The 17,247-nt window shown below is 33.0% G+C and overlaps 2 protein-coding genes across 2 annotated transcripts; one reads left to right on the top strand and one right to left on the bottom strand.

Moving 5' to 3' along the window:
* Positions 1-6,693: 6,693 nt before the first annotated feature.
* Positions 6,694-7,899, top strand: LOC134693640 (toll-like receptor 6). Its single transcript, XM_063554481.1, has one exon. It carries the CDS (start codon positions 6,694-6,696, stop codon positions 7,897-7,899), a length of 1,206 nt encoding a protein of 401 aa, XP_063410551.1.
* Positions 7,900-11,285: 3,386 nt separating this feature from the next.
* LOC134693050 (thrombospondin-2-like) lies at positions 11,286-16,009 on the bottom strand. Its single transcript, XM_063553755.1, has 6 exons — positions 15,702-16,009; positions 14,806-14,979; positions 13,927-14,100; positions 13,307-13,416; positions 12,026-12,116; positions 11,286-11,614 (listed from the first exon to the last, which is right to left on the bottom strand). Exons 1-6 carry the CDS (start codon positions 15,922-15,924, stop codon positions 11,388-11,390), a joined length of 999 nt encoding a protein of 332 aa, XP_063409825.1. The 5' UTR covers positions 15,925-16,009; the 3' UTR covers positions 11,286-11,387.
* Positions 16,010-17,247: the final 1,238 nt, after the last annotated feature.

Genomic DNA, 17,247 nt, shown 5'->3' on the forward strand with positions numbered 1-17,247 from the left:
ACCTTGGATCAATCGAGAGATCAAAACAATGATCAGAAAAAAACAAAGGGTTTACAACAAGGCAAAACGTACCAATAATGAAAAACACTGGGAAGAATTTAAGCTCCTAAGAAAAACAGTAAAAACTAAATTAGAAGAAGCACATCAAAACTACATATCTAAACTCTTGGAAGTAGACGAAGAGGGTGAGAGAAAAACACCTGTAGTTGGAAAAACGTTTTGGCAATATGTTAAATCAAAGAAAAGAGACTCATGTGGAGTAGCACCACTTATTTCAAACGGAAAACTTATGGAAGACAGCAAAGGGAAAGCAGAAGCACTTAACCATCAATTTGTATCTGTTTTTACTGATGAAAATACATCAAGTCAACCAAAATTAAATGGCAGCCCATCGCCTGATATAAACCATCTAGAGATAACAGTAGAAAGAGTAAGAAAGCTACTTAGTAATGTCAATCCGAAAAAAGCAAATGGACCAGATAACATACCGAACAGAGTCCTAAAGGAATGTGCTACAAGTATCTCACCATACATAACAACATTATTCCAGAAAACATATGATGAAGGGGCTGTCCCAAACGATTGGATTACAGCTATCATCACAGCATGCACTTTTTAAAAAGGGAGACAAAAGCTTGCCAGTAAATTATAGACCTGTTTCATTGACGTCAGTTACATGCAAAATCATGGAACACATCATTTTCAAACACATAATGCAACATCTTGAAAAATATGACATATTAGTCGATTACCAACACGGCTTCAGACAGAAAAGATCATGCGAATCTCAATTAGTAACAACAATTGAAGATATCGCAAAACATCTAGATAAAAAAGAGCAAGTGGATATGCTAATATTAGATTTCAGCAAAGCATTTGATGTAGTGCCTCACATACGGCTTCTGCGGAAGCTAGAGCACTATGGAATAAATGGCAAAATAACAGAGTGGGTAAAGGCCTGGCTCACACAACGACAGCAGTGTGTAGCAGTTGAAGGCGAAACATCTACAAATGCCTTTGTTAAATCAGGAGTACCCCAAGGTACAGTTTTAGGTCCATTGATGTTTCTTTTGTACATCAATATTAATGATATTGGAGATGACATCAAGTCAAAGTTGCGTCTCTTTGCAGATGACAGCCTATTATACCTAGCAATAGACTGCAAAGATGACTGTAACCAACTACAAAAAGATCTAGATAAATTGATTGACTGGGCATCTAAATGGCAGATGAAATAATTTAATGCTTCAAAATGTCATGTTCTACGAATAACCAACAAGAAAAAAACTGTATTACATGACTATCATATGCATGGCCAAGTTTTAGAAAATGTAAGCCAAAACCCATATTTAGGAGTTCAGTTTACTAACAATCTGAAATGGGATATACACATCAATAACATCACGGCAAAAGCAAATAAATCTTATGCTTTCTGAGGAGAAACATCAGCAAATTCCCAGAAGAAATTAAGAAAAGAGCATATCAAGCCATTGTCAAACCAAACGTTGAATATGCAAGTAGTGCATGGGATCCATATCAAGAAAACCACATCAAACAGATAGAAATGGTGCAAAGAAGATCAGCACGTTTCATCAAACATCAATACAGCAGAGAACCTGGAACAGTTACTAGTCTACTGAACGAGCTAAAACTACCATCATTAGAAATAAGACGGAAAATAAAAAGGCTTTGCTTGTTTCACAAAGCTTTACATAGAAAGATAGCCATAAATATTCCAAATTATGTAGAACAACAAGGCAGGACAACACGGCAATACCACCGAAGCAAATTTAGAAACCTTCAAACTTCAACAAACACCTACAAATACAGCTTCTTTCCACGTACCACCAAAGACTGGAATACTCTACCAATAAGACTGTTAAATATAGAAGATGCAGAGGCATTTAAGAACAGCCTCACATCTTATTTAACAGAGTAGTCACGCAACAAACATTTGATTTTAATTTCACATGTAAATATGTTTTTAATGAGCACCATATTGAATGACCAAATTAGTACTTGCGTGATGGGTCTTAGACCCTTTGCATTTCAACGATATAGATGTAGATGTAGATAAGAGGAGAACTACGAAACAGCAGAAACACCAACTTTGAATGCAAAACACACAGACCCGAACTATAATATAACAATGGCCCTTTTCCTGACTTGATTGGTACAGGACATTTTAAGAAAAAATGGTGGGTTGAACCTGGTTTTGTGGCTTGCCAAAACTCCCGCTGTTATGGCAATGTCAAATACAACATGTAAATGTCAACCTTACATGACAGGACTACAATACAAATAAATGGAAGAACATACAGGACAGAGAAACACACAAATAAACAATACAACAGAACATTACGACAAGCTAATAGTTATTAACGATACCAGGCTTATAATTTAATACTGACGTCAGACGCGTTTTTCGTCTACAGCCAGACTCTTCAGTGCTCGGACGCTTAGGTCAACATAGCAAAGAAAGTCAAACAAACATGGAAGCATTGATGACCAAAAATTCCAAAAAGTAGGGTCAAATACGGTTAAGGTTATCTGCCTGGGATAAGAAAAGCCTTAGTATTTAGAATAATTCATACTTTAGCAAACAGTAAATTTATATAATGACTATTTAATAGATATATTCATGTTAACACCGAAGTGGTGACGTATTACAGAATAAAAAGGAATACGTAAAACAACCTTAAAAAAATCCCTCAAAATAGGATAAAGTTCCAGATAAGTTTTGTAATACTGATATTACAATACTTATTAATATAAAAATGTGGTAGCAACAGATAATTGTATTGTCTATAGCTATGTCGGTATTTCTTCTAAATCAAACTGCAAAACAAATACATCGTGTTAATTTAGTTTACCCAAACTAAAATCTTATAAATGAACTAGGTGATTTATTATCTTTACTCTAAATAAAGGCAACAGTAGTATACCGCTGTTCAAAACTCATAAATCCATGGACAAAAAACAAAATCGGGGCAACAAACCAAAACCGAGGGAAACGCATTAAATATAAGAGGAGAACAACGACACAACACCGAAACGGACCAAGCAACAGACAATACACCGCGAGAATAACAAATATAACATCAAAACCAAATACATGAATATGGGGTAACACACGAATAGAAAGGGAAAAATAAGATTTACAACTACAAACGATAAGACAGTTGACAATATCCGACGAGAATATCAAATATAACATCAACACTAAATACATGAATTTTGGATAGGATAATACCATGGCACGTCTTAAAGCAATGTAATTAACAGCTGTAAAACAGTCACAATCGGGAATTAGTCACGTTTGGACAAAATGGCAAACTACAATCTAAGCCGTGACGTAGTAAACATGTTCTTAGTTAGTTTGGACAAAGACACATCGTATGGATCAACCAATTCGTGATGGTGTTCATAAAATTTACGGAGTGTCATTTTTATCTGCCCTCCTGTCAAACAGAGTCAACAAAGATTTGTTTGAGCATCTATAATTAATTGGCTTCTGCGTAAAGTTAAGTAAGAGTATGTGGTATTCTCACTGATTGTGTTTTGTCCTTATTGGTTGATGTAATAAATCTCTATAGTCATCAGTATTTAAGGTTCCAATTTCATAAAAGAAAATGCGCATTTCGATATTGATATACACATAAAGACATGCGGTATAGGAACGTACAGTAAAAAAAGATGCATTCAAAATGATCGTTTTGTAAGCCTGGTAAAATGTATAAAGTAAATAACAAAAATATCACTTTCCGAGAAAAAATTAAAACGGAAAGTCCCTTATCAATTGTAAAAAAGATCAAACACATCAAACGAAGGAAAACAACTGTTCATGGCTAGCTTTTGTTTGATATATTAAAACGTCTAAGCGACTAAAGCTTTGATTCCAATTTGGCTGCATGACTGTTTATCACTCATTTAATAAAATTGAGAATAGAAATGTGGAATGTGTCAAAGCGACAACAATCCAACCATAGAGCAGACAACAGCCGAAGGCCACCAATGGGTCTTCAATGTAGCGGGAAACTCCCGCACCCGGAGGCGTCCTTCAGCTGGCCCCTAAACAAATATGCATACTAGTTCAGTGATAATGGACGTCATACTAAACTCCGAATTATACACCAGAAACTAAAATTAAAAATCATACAAGACTAACAAAGGCCAGAGGCCCCTGTCTTGGGACAGGCGCGAAATTGCGGCGGGTTTAAACATGGTTTTTTATATCTCACCCCCTTATACCTCTAGCCAAGAAGAAACGCACAACAATACGAACAGTAAAACTCAGTTCAAGAGAAGTCCGAGTCCGATGTCAGAATATGAAACCAAAGAAAATAAACAAATGGACAGACAATAATACATAAATAACAACAGACTACTAGCAGTTACTGACATGCCAGCTCCAGACCTCAGTTACACTGATTGAAAGATTATGTCTTCATCATATGAATATCAGGCACAATTCCTCCTGTAAGGGGTGTCTTATAATACCATCATGATATAAATAAGAAGAACATAACCCGTGTCATGCCAACAACTGGTTTTAGAATAATGTGTTTACTTCCGATGCAAAGACCCTTTAACTGTATCAATATTAAAGCCAAAATATGCAATCTTTAATGACCTGACAACAGTATCGTAACTATATCCCTTCTTGATAAGTTTGTTTAAATGTTTTGTTAGCTTTTGAGGTGAATATTGATATTTTTGTGGTTTGTAAAGAATATTTCCATAAAAAAATGGGATGTGAAATACCTGAACGTATAAGATGTCTGCATGTTGAGATATTTTGTACGAATTATTTCCTTGTACTGATGATAAAATTTAGTAAATGTCTTGACTAATTTGTGATATCGAAAACCCTAGTGTAATAATTTTTCCGTAATACATAAATTTCTCTTGCAAAAATCTAATACGTTGTTACATACACGAGCGAATCGCACAAGTTGAAAAATATAAACACCATAATATGGTGACAAGGGAACGTCACCATCTACAAATGGATAATTAACGATATAAAATGAAAAATAACCTCTTGTATCATAATTTTTGTTTAAAGTTTCCCGTTAATAATATAGATATTAAGATCAATGAAAGGATAGTGGTCATTGGTAATATTCGCTTTATTTAAAGTAAGTTCAACAGGATAAATTTCTTTAGTATACATACTGAAGTCGTCATAATTAATAACCAATATATCATCCAAATATATAAGTATTGTTAAATTTTTATATCAAATGTTGTTTCGATGGGTCTTTGCTGATTTTAGTCTTAAATTGTAACTCATAACAATACCAAAAACAGGTCCGCAATAAGTGGTGCATAGTTAGTCCCCATGGAATTCCAATAACTTGACGATATACAGAATCTCCAAAGTAACTCATAACAATTAAAAAAACTGGTCCGCAATAAGTGGTGCAAAGTGAGTATCATTTGGAATTCCAATAACTTGACGATATACGGAATTTCCAAAGACCATATATTTAGCATTTTCTTTTGAGTAACATAGAAGACATAAAATTTAAACACTTTATAAGTTTAATATGCTTCCGAAGCTCTTTTACAAGATCTACTTTTACCAGGAACGTATTCTCACTTTTAAATAAGTACCTTGTGAATAAATATTATCCTTCAAGTTTTACATTGTGAATATCATACACCTGCAAGTTTAACCTTCTGAATGAGTATTCTCATTTAACATTTAACCATGTTAATAAGTATTCTTCGTTCAATTTTACCTTGCGAATAACTGGATATTTTTTTATTTTCTGCGTGACATAATTTGTAGTTTTTATTCCTTTTTAGGAATATCAATAGAGCAGACTTGAAATAGTGAGAACAAATTCACTTTTGTGTCGACCAGCAGTATAGTTGGTATTCCGATTTTAATCATCGGACTGTCATCATAATGTTGTTTTAATTACGTTGTGAAGTAGTAAAACCTTCTCATTTATTTGAATACAGAACTATATTAAAGTTATCTTTGAACTGTTTAAATACTGAAATTATGTATTTTCTTAGGCCCTTCAATTTGGTGGCATTGCTCTCCGTATTAGGCATGATGCTTATATTGCCAATGCTACACTGCTGTGACTATGATGTTATGACGTTTGACAAACCACCATCATATGATTTAGATTCAAAGTACGTGATTACGGTAGATCGGTATGTGTATGTATGTATCAAAAACAAAGATACAAGATGCAATCTTAATATCAACACAATTTTAAACAGGTTTACATTTCCCGAAGAATTGTTTGTTATTGGTATGTTAAGCTTTCATTGCGACAGAAATGATAGATTATCAATCGATATTCAAATACAGCCGTTTTTGTCAACTTTTGTGATTAGTGATATAGAGTTGAGGCCCCTCATGGGGGGGGGGGGGGCTGGGCGGGGGGGTCCTAGTAATCTCATAATCACCATTTTTTTGCCAATATAATCACATAATCATTAAATATTTGCTTATCTTTAGTAATCAAATAATCATAAACTAAAAATACAGTCCTAGGTAATCAAATAATCATGAAATATTTGGCTTAATAATCAAATAATCATTAAAAAAACGGCCAAGTAATCACATAATCAAAAACCCCATGAGGGCCCTCAGAGTTTGATTCGTGTATTCTTAGTGTTACTGATCTAGATACATTGCTGTTAAAGTCGAAAGCACGGGTTCTGCTAATGAATGGCGTGCAGCTCGTTACCGATGCCCACGCTAATTGTTGTGAAGGTTTCAATAAACTTACATCTTTATCAATGATTGCTATGGTTGAGGATGACATGAACATCATAAAGAAAATATTTAAATCTTCGGATTCATTGAAAGAATTTTTTATTTTTGGATGCAAAGGAATCGTGAAACAATCAATCATACGAAAAAGATTTCCCAAACTACAATTATTACATTTATCACACTGTTCTGTAGATGGAACTTTAACATTCCCATGGACTTCCAGTATAGCTTATCTTCCTGAGAACCTTTCAGTGTCAGAATATTTTATAGAGGCGGATCCGATTCATCAACGTTTAAACATTCCAAAGACTATGTTTCTTAGAGTATTGGCATTAGTAAACAATGGAATAGAAATCCCTGAACAAATTCAAGTGAGCGGTAACTTACATTTCATTGAAATTTCTGATAATCTGATACACAAACTTTCATATCAGATGTTTATAAAGACGCATGGATTGCAGAGGTTAGTATTAAAACGAAATCATATACTAGTAATAGAGGTAGAGGAGTTGAGTTTTGCAGGTCAAACTGGGCTATTGTATTTAGATATGAGTTACAATGAAATTAGAACACTACCTCCTCATATATTTGATGATCTGCAAGACCTAATTGATTTAGATCTAAGTCATAACAAATTACATAGACTCCCAAATGAGATATTTATTCGTCTTAAATGTTTAGAAAGACTAAAAATCGATAATAACTCAGTTATAACATTAAACAACAATATTCTTCCAATACAAAGTGTAAAACTGAAATTTGTTAGTTTCAATAATAACCCACTTAAAGATTTTCCAGTTTCGATACTGTATATCAGAAGTTTGGAAAAGGCAGAAATACGATCCACTAATATTTCGTTTAGCAATTTGGACACAATTCTTAGACGTGTTGATCGCCTATTGCTGATTAGAAGTATTATTCGATCGTCCAGTCCTCTTTTTACTGACATTTACGAAACTACATATACACGAAGAAATTTAGATCTAACGAGCAGAAATATTTCTGGAATTATCATTCCCGGTGGTCTTGATTTGAATTCTAAAGAGATACTTTTGATTGTCTTCAAACATTTTAAATTCGTTCTTCATGGAAATAAGTTTATCTGTAATTCTGATATCATTCCCTCCAATCATTTAATGAAAGATTCAAACTAAGTCCCCCGCTGGCGTCCATCTTGGATGATGGATCGGCTACAAAGTAACAACACATGGTCAGCACCTCATAAGGAACATTAATGCCATGTTTGGTTTCATTCAATCCATATAATATTTTTTTAGATAATATAAAAACATACAGGAAAAAATTTACTGTCAAATTTTAGAAAGACACCTTATTATTACTAAACAAACAACCCAATAATTAACAAAAATAAAAAGTTGGCTAAATGAGAATGCTTTATCTTAAAAAGTTGGCTAAATGAGAATGCTTTATCTTAAAAAGTTGGCTAAATGAGAATGCTTTATCTTAAAAAGTTGGATAAATGAGAAGACACCATTCAAAGACCTTTCTTACTGGAGTTGGGAAGAATATTTCTATACAGATTAAACATGTAGTAACCCGGATGAGTTGAATGGAAAGAAAGTCTTAACAATTGAAGCAGAAGATGTTTATAGCAATATTGATAGTAACTATCCGTCTGATTGTAAATGTTTCAAATATGCACAAAGCAAAGTAACAATTATCGATTGTCGTAATAGAGGTCTTTCTCATATTCCTAAGAGTGTTCCATCAGGTATGGTTGACCTTTGGTTGGAGTTAAATAATATAACGATATTAAGTTTTCAAACATATTTCTTTCATGTGAGACAGCTTCGTATGTCTAACAATATTTTGTTTAAAATTGATGCTGATATTTTTAGCAAAATGCCTAATTTGAAAATTTTAAAGCTAGATAGAAATCTAATTTTTTCTTTACCTGAAAGTTTACAATCACTCACATTGGACCAATTAAGAGATAACTGTATTGTATTTGAAGCTTTAAGGACGTCCATCGGTAGTTTTACTGTCGCAAATTTAGTTTACCTGGCGACGCGGAGCGGAGACAGGTAAACGGGTATTTGCAACAGTAAAACTACCGATGGACGTCCGCAAAGCTTCAAATACAATACAGTTATCTTTATTCTAATGCAAAACAAGTTCATTATTAAATTTCAATCATTATTTCAGTGTAAAATCTTCATTAAAGAAAATTCCGCGAAAAAATGTTATCTTCTTTGGTCCCTACACTAGGTGACGTCATAGTTATGCTTCCGGCGTCAAACATAAACACCGGGCGTTTTATGGCTTCTGTGCCGCTTCAAAATGTAATAAAATTTGATAAAAAGGAGATTTTTAGGCGCAACAAGTGAGTTTTTTTGTTTATTATTGTAGAAATAGCATGTCAATACATTCCGAAATTCAAAATGTCGGCTTCCCTAGTTACAGACAAGGAGATAGAGAATTTTACGCTTGCTCTCATCCAATCAGAACAATGGTTACAAAATAATTGCATTAGAATTAAAATTAGACCACAACCCACTTAAATGCGACTGTAAAACGCTTTGGTTGAAGAAATGGATTATGAATAGTACTTCGTCGATTCAAAATTTAACTGAAGTCACATGTCAAAATGAAGATGGCAAAATTAATCAGTTAATTGCTGTTCCCGATGACGAGTTTTCCTGTTTGCAATGGTCATCGTATATACACATAGCTACCATCAGCACAGTTATAGCGTCAGTACTCTTTGCAATATTTATTTGTATATAAATGTAGATTTGTAGATTTGCATTTTTTATTTACAATTAAATCGAATAAATAAAAAAAATATGTTTTCATGCATTTGCGTCTAGAAATAAAATCACAAAAAGGAAAGTCCCTAATCAAATGGCAAAATTTAAAAAGCCCAAAAACATTTAACTAATGGATATCAACTGTCATATTTCTGACGTAGCACAGGCATTTTCGTAAGCAGAAAATGGTGGATTGAACCTGGCTTTATAGCTAGACAAACTTCTTACTTGTATGACAGTCACATTTTAATCTATTATATTGACAACGATGCGTGCACAAAACAAACAGACACAACAGGTAACAATGTCGAAAATAGGGTTCAAAACGAATGTACGACAACAAACACATAACATATCTTAGAGAAAAAGTAGTCAAAATAGAGGAGAAATAATACAAAAGGACATTCAAACTCATATAAGTCAAACAAGATATTTGACAGTGCCCTGGCAATAAAAAGAAGACCCTGAAAAAAAAGTATAGACAACACAACATAAAAAAAAGACGGATGAACACGAACACAACAAAAACAAAAGAAGTAAAAATACCCGAGCGTGATATCCGGAGCCCTATCTTTTTAGACACCCGTTGTATAGGCTAGATATGGCATAAAAACGCCTGACTAATGCCTCTCGAAATATTTGTTTTACCCAATTCCAATACATACGCAATCCATATATAATTCTCATTATAAACATAGAATTTGATAATTGTTTCTTGACTATTTTTCCGTCGCCTAACTAGATCATGCTTATACTTTTAGCATAACATGTTAATATTGTAAGAAATCTAGACTTCTATGATAAAAAAAAAATGACTCTGTTTATCAGTATTCAAATATGATGTTGCAAAATTGTAATGGTCATCCGATTCGGTTTGCTTTCACTAACTTAAGAAAATCTCAAATGTTACAATTATAAATGTATTTAAGGTATCAACCAATTAGTTGCACCAGACAAAACAGGTTGTTTAACCATCTTTTCAAAATAGTCGGTAGATCATATTCATAAAAGGGAAGAATATAGTAGTTTCGACAAATGGAATATATTCGATATCATCTGTGAAACGGTTATCATAACGTTCCACCAACTCGTGATGGTGTCCGTAAAATTAACAAAGGGATGATTTCAACTGCACCATTTGGAACTCTTGGTTTAATAGCTTTATTGTGAACAGCAATCCTCTATCAAGGAAATCATGATAAGAATTACAAGCCCTGGAATATCGTATCAATTGGGAGATAATACTCCATATACAGGCGCTGTTAGAATTTTTCTACATAGAAATGAAAAGATGCGGTGTAGTAATGTACATAACGAAAAAAAATCATTATGGTCGTTTTGTAAGCCTTATATAATTTAAAATAACAAAAATAACAATCTCCAAACTTAAAACGGAATATTCCTTATCAAATGTTAAAAACGCAAACACATCAAACGACGGGAAAACTACTGTCATTGCTTTTGTTGGATATAATATAATGACTAATCGACAATAGTTTTAACTCCGATTTGTCTGTTTTTCACTCATTTAAGTACATGTAAGTAGAAACTTAACTAGAAAATGTTGTGTGACTTTCAACACCTTTTTTTATGATGCGGTGTTCTCTTTTTGAATTTATAAGGCTGAAACATAAATTTTTTAAAGACGTCCTAGTCTTGAACTGTTATTCAGAATACATTTGGCCATATGTCCATTTTCCTTTGAGCTTTACCAATAGCTAATAATCATATAGTAATAGAGTGGGTGTTGTTCGATAAATAATCAAACTAGCCATCTAGGATTAAAATGATTCAATTTTATTGTAAAAGAATGAAGAAAAATGACACTAAATAGTGTCTTGTTTTCGAATCATATCCTTTGTTTGTTTATTTTATAGATTATTTTTACAGACGAATGGTTGTTTATAACCACAGTCAAAATCATCCCATTTATATGAGGAACTTTGCCATATTTGTACACAAATATAAGTTTTATGTCTCGGATACATCACTGGTTCGTTAGGAGCCCAGTTTGTAAAATTCATTCTGCCATATCCCGATGAAAGAATCCATTTATATTCATTTCTGACCTTTTTACCTCCGATCCATACATCCTTACCTAAAATCAAAATTCAATCACATAAATTATTTTTTTGCAATGTACTGTTTTGTTTAAATGTACAGAAACAAATAGTGCACTTGAAACAAATAGTTATTTCAAAATTATTTTTGAGAAATAATCATAAAATTTCCCAGAAATGCTTGTACCACAAGTTTTAATATGGTCTGTTAAATTAAATAAAGTAAATTAATCACTTTTCGCACCAATATGGTCAACGGGGAATGAATCTAACTACAATAAGTCGAGCTTGTATAAAACTGGCATAAAACCATTACCTTTTCAAACATTTAGTCCTTAACATAGCGTAAATAAATTTCAAAATGATTTAGCATTCAACAAAAAGGGTAATGTCATAGGATAGTACATAATTTTCAAATATACTTTCATAATGTGAAATGATTTACCTACCGATATCAGTACGTATTTTACGAGACAACCAGTCAGATTCAGCTTTAGAATATACTGATGATAGTGTGGCCTTCTGTTGTCTACAAAACGTCTGAAATATCAATAAATGGTAAATTGATTTGCCATTGCAATCAAATTGTAAAAAAATGAATTAAACAATATATCGTTGTATTCAAATTATATAAAAACAATAGTATTTTTTTATGCCATTTGGTCTCTGTGAATATTTATCTCATTGAAAGTCATACGTCTATTTATGTTGTTATAGTAAGACATAGTTCAACTATTTATCGTTGTATTTAAATTATATTTAGACACAGGAAAACAATTAATTAATGTATTCATTTACACAAGAAAACGCGTGTATCAATTCAAGAATATGACAGTTGTTATCCATTCGTTTGATGTATTTGAGCTTTGGATTAGGCCATTTCATTAGGGATTTCCTGTTTTGAATTTTCCACGAAGTTCATTGCTTTTGTGATTTTACTGTTTTCATATTATATTAAAGCACAGCAAAACTATATCGATAAATTCAAATTATAAAACAATCTGTTGTTGCAAACAAGCTATTTAAAGAATCCTAGCCATCTTTTTATGAATCCATCTTGGAAAATTACAAAATCTCACTGTCATAATAAAATAAGCAATCGCAATCGAAAGGTTGATTTAACTCTATCTGTATGTACTCATGGCTATAAGTTATGATATGAAAACTTACAACGACATATCGAAAAACGAAATGCTACGAAAATACAAACTAGCATATTTCAACGAATTGAATAAATGAAGTTCGAAAAATGCATGACCTTGTACATCGGTAAAATATAAAAGGCATTGCAAGAAAAGAACAAGCAGTGATTTACAACACTTTCAATAATGAGATACATTACATTTCTCTCAACATTTCGATGTGTATTTTCTGTGCAATGCTTACTATATTCATATGTATTACCCTTTTGTATCAACCATAGTCTTTACAATCCTTTTTACAGTTACAAAATTGCAACACATGCAGTTTATATTTACGTTTGTAATATGCACTTTCTTTAAAAAACAGGAAATTTAAAGCATTTCTTCATCTCGTCGAACAAAAATGGGAAAAAAAACAATGTTCAGTATTACATCATCGTATTAAAATGGTATCATCATACACTAAAAATGTTAGATATTGTCAGGATATTTGGTCACAGAAAACACACATTCACATAACAAAACCTGTTAAATTGTCACTAGAAGTTCCTTTGAGTAGTATACCTCTTTAAACAGTCGACAAATTACCTGAGCGTTATCCCATGAAGCATGTCTTTTACTGAAGCAATAGCATGCATTGAAATCATCATTCCGTATCCAACCATTTTCACATTGTAGATTGTCTGGTTTTGTTATTCCTGAAACCATAACCAAATCATAAAGGGCATTATCAAACTGTCGAATTGCAGGCTTCGTTTGATATATGATTTATTTTGAAGTTGATTCTGGTATCATACGTTCCCAATAGGGAATTAAGGGCTAATTAATAAGTCTTAATTGCAAAGCTTTTGTTTACACACCATGCACATGTATGTAATTCGATCAACCTGAAGTCGACAAACGACAAACAGTTTCAAAAATAAAATGAGATGTATTTTTTAAAGTTAAAGCTGTAGAGAAAGACAAACAGACAAATAATAGTACACAAGACACAACATACTATTAAACTATTAAAAGACAAAGCAACACAAAACCAAAACACTTGGGATGATCTCAGGTGGTCCGGAAGAGTAAGTGAATCCAGTTCCATTTGTGACACATGTGAAATTGTCATTTCAATTTTTGATAGCTTAGCACTGACTTAAAATCTTATCACAAACATTGTTCAGTGATGTTGTTTTTTTTTTCGAAATTAGCGAATTTCTTACCGGGGCAACATTCTTGTTCATTACATTCTGTTTGAATAGTTCTTTGACCCGTACAAGACTTTCCACCATTTTGAGGATATGGGTTGGAACACTCCCTGAACTTGCTCTGTGTGCCTTTACCACATGTAACACTGCAAGGTCCATCCACAATCCAAGCACTCCATTGTCCATCAACTGCAATGTAGGAATTTAGATATGCAGTCTTATCATCAGTTTTAAAACGATACGATAATACAACTTTGTTTATTTCAACAGTATCTCGTTATTTATTTGACATATATTTTTGCTGTCATTAAGGGATAGAACTAAGACAATTAGGTATGATTGCTAGTGACACAACTTCCCTTTATTTAGCAAAGCATGATGTTGTGAATGATGACAGTTTTAATCATGATTAAAGCCATAAACCGAATGTTCAGCCAAAGAAAAGCTTGATAAGCAACACATTACTATGTTTTTGTTATCAAAGGTACGAAGATTATAATTTAATACGCCAGACGCGCGTTTCGTTTACACAAGACTCATATGTGACGGTCAGATCGAAAAAGGATAAAAAGCCGAACAAATACAAAGTTGAAGAGCATTGAGGACCTAAAATTCCAAAAATTATGCAAAATACGGCGAGATTATATTTTCTTGCGATCAAAAAATCATTAGTATTTTGAAAAAATCAGAACTTTTGTTAACAGGAAATTTATAAAGACTGGCTTTATTTTTAACTAAACTTGTTTTTGTTTAGCAGTTTCCAATTTGTTAATAAATATAACAGGAAAAGTTTCCCAAAACATCATTGCAGAGTAAATGTGAAGAAACAGGAAGACATACGATTTGAATTAAAGGTCTTTAATATAACACGTCCTTATAGTATATCTGTATTACCTTTGCAGTGTCCAATAGAACAAGGTCTTGTCATACTTTCCGTTTCATTGCCTACACAATACTCTTCACTAAGACACGTTCTTGACTTTTCTCCATTTTGTATACCATGTCCACAGGTAACAGAACAAGGTTGCCACTTCCAGTCGCCATAACTACTCCATACATCACCATTTCCTGTTTAAACACAGAAAACAACATAATTAAGTTTACTGTTGACGTAAACATACACCGTGTGGAAAGATTAAAATAAAAAATAAAATGTTATGTTGCACACTAGTTATCGTCTTAATTCTATATCTTGTAACGGCTTATAAAAATACTTCTAACTGAATGTTAAGCCTTCACAAAATTTTGGTTTCAAATTGTTTGAAGAGTTTATGCATTATCCATGTCATCTTCATTCTTATACTATAATTGTGTTTTTTTAAGAATACGATTAAATTGAGAATGGAAATGGGGAATGTGTCAATTGATGTACGACTTCATAAAACATCCTGGTGGTGAAAAAATAGTTTATGAACGTAACTGGTTAATAGATGATGGACAATTTTTCCGCCTAAAGTCGATGATATGATTTTCTATTTTGTTCTATAATACATTGACCACGTGTTTGTCTGAGAAATAGCAAATGCACCTTGTTGATTTTGGGTCTGTTTGTGGTATTCTTATCAACGCTTGGTCTTACTCGACTTCACGGTACTATGAAAGAATATATGCGGTGAACATTGTCAGTTTCCAGAATACATATTGCATATTAATAATCTTTTAAGACTTGGAATCACCAAATTAACAACGTTCAAGTCTGACAAATACACCAATGAACTGTGTAGTTGATGAATATGAAAATAAAACAGTTCTATAAATATTTCGAATCTTTTTATTAAGTGACAACTCACCTTTTGATGAAGCCAATGTATTATGAAACTGCAAATATGGCGCTATAATAAGCATCAGAGACAGAGTCATAATAACTGTTACTACACATCCTGTAGCTAAACCAATTAAACACGATGTCCATTTTAAGGTATACAGCACTCTGATTATACTCCAATTATTGCCGTTATAAGAAGTACCGTGGTTATTTTGACGATCTACATTTAATAATTTGTGTCGGTCCATTTTGTGTAGTGCATAACAAAAGTAATAAAATAAACATTGACCTTCATGTAACCAATAAGCTGATGTACTTATGAAATCATTAACTCGTATCTTACATATCTTGTTACCATATTATTTCATACAATCAAATACAGGCGCCTTTTCAAGTACTTATTTAATATTTTCAAGTGGGATTAAAACTAATTATTAAGTGAAGCATTGCACATGTCAATTGTTGAGCATTTTGACTTTATAACATTTATTTACAAATATACACTGGAAAGAACCAAAAAACCTTTATTTTTTTCTAATCATGTACAATTTTGGAAGGTTGTCTGTAATAATGAGGATATATGCTATGACTATAATGGAGATCAAATATCCACCAGAAGAAGAGCCAAGCAGCAGTAAGCAATTATATACCACTGTACGAACTTCAGCGATGAGAAAAACTAACATCTTATAGTCGGCTAATAAGTTCAGATAATAACCTATTTGAAAGAAAGATACCAAAGGGACAGTCAAACTCGTAAATCTAAAATAAACTGACAACGCCATGGCTAAAAATGAAAAAGACAAACAGAAAAACAATAGTACACATGACACAACATAGAAAACTAAAGAATAAACAACACGAACCCCACCACAAACTAGGGGTGATCTCAGGTGCTCCGGAAGGGTAAGCAGATCCTGCTCCACATCCGGCACCCGTCGTGTTGCTTATGTGATTACAAATCCGGTAAATAGTCTAATTCGGTAGGTCAAATTCATGAAAGGGAAGGGGATTGTAGTTACGACGTAAGGAACATATCCGATATCATTTATGAAACGGTTATTCCATAACGGTCAACCAACTCGTGATGGCGTCCGTAAAATTTACGAAGGGATGATTTCAACTTCACCATTTGGAACTCTTGGTTTAGTAGCTTCCTTGTGAGCAGTAACCCTCTATCAAGAAAATCATGATAGGAAATGCAAGCACGGGAATATCGTATCAATTGGGAGATATATACCCCGTATGCAGGTGCTGCTGGAATGTTGCTTCTTAGAAATGGAAAGTTCACAATTGGAAAGCTGAAATCATCTCTTTTGTCGTAAAGTTTTGTCTTCAACCGACCCTCATTGTCAATTTCTAGATGTAAGTCAAGATATGAAGCCGACTTAACTGTATCTGTAGTATCCTTTATCTCCAATTCGATGGGATAGATGCGATCTACATAGTCACCAAATTTTGAATTGTTTAGTGAAAGAACGTCATCTATATAGCGGAAAGTAGAGTTAAAGAATATTGCTAACTTCTTATCTTTCTTCCTAAGAAGTTCCTGCATGAGGTCAGCCTCATAA

Source organism: Mytilus trossulus, chromosome 12, assembly GCF_036588685.1.
Source record: "Mytilus trossulus isolate FHL-02 chromosome 12, PNRI_Mtr1.1.1.hap1, whole genome shotgun sequence".
NCBI lineage: Eukaryota > Metazoa > Mollusca > Bivalvia > Mytilida > Mytilidae > Mytilus > Mytilus trossulus.

What these genes read in the sequence shown, in the direction of transcription:
- LOC134693640 (XM_063554481.1), top strand. Translation starts at nt 6,694, where the DNA reads ATGAATGGCGTGCAGCTCGTTACCGATGCCCACGCTAATTGTTGTGAA.
- LOC134693050 (XM_063553755.1), bottom strand. Translation starts at nt 15,924, where the DNA reads ATGGACCGACACAAATTATTAAATGTAGATCGTCAAAATAACCACGGT. An exon ending in TACATTGGCTTCATCAAAAG is followed by an intron (nt 14,980 to 15,701) that starts GTGAGTTGTCAC and finishes GTGTTTAAACAG; the next exon opens with GAAATGGTGATGTATGGAGT. An exon ending in TGAACAAGAATGTTGCCCCG is followed by an intron (nt 13,417 to 13,926) that starts GTAAGAAATTCG and finishes TTATGGTTTCAG; the next exon opens with GAATAACAAAACCAGACAAT.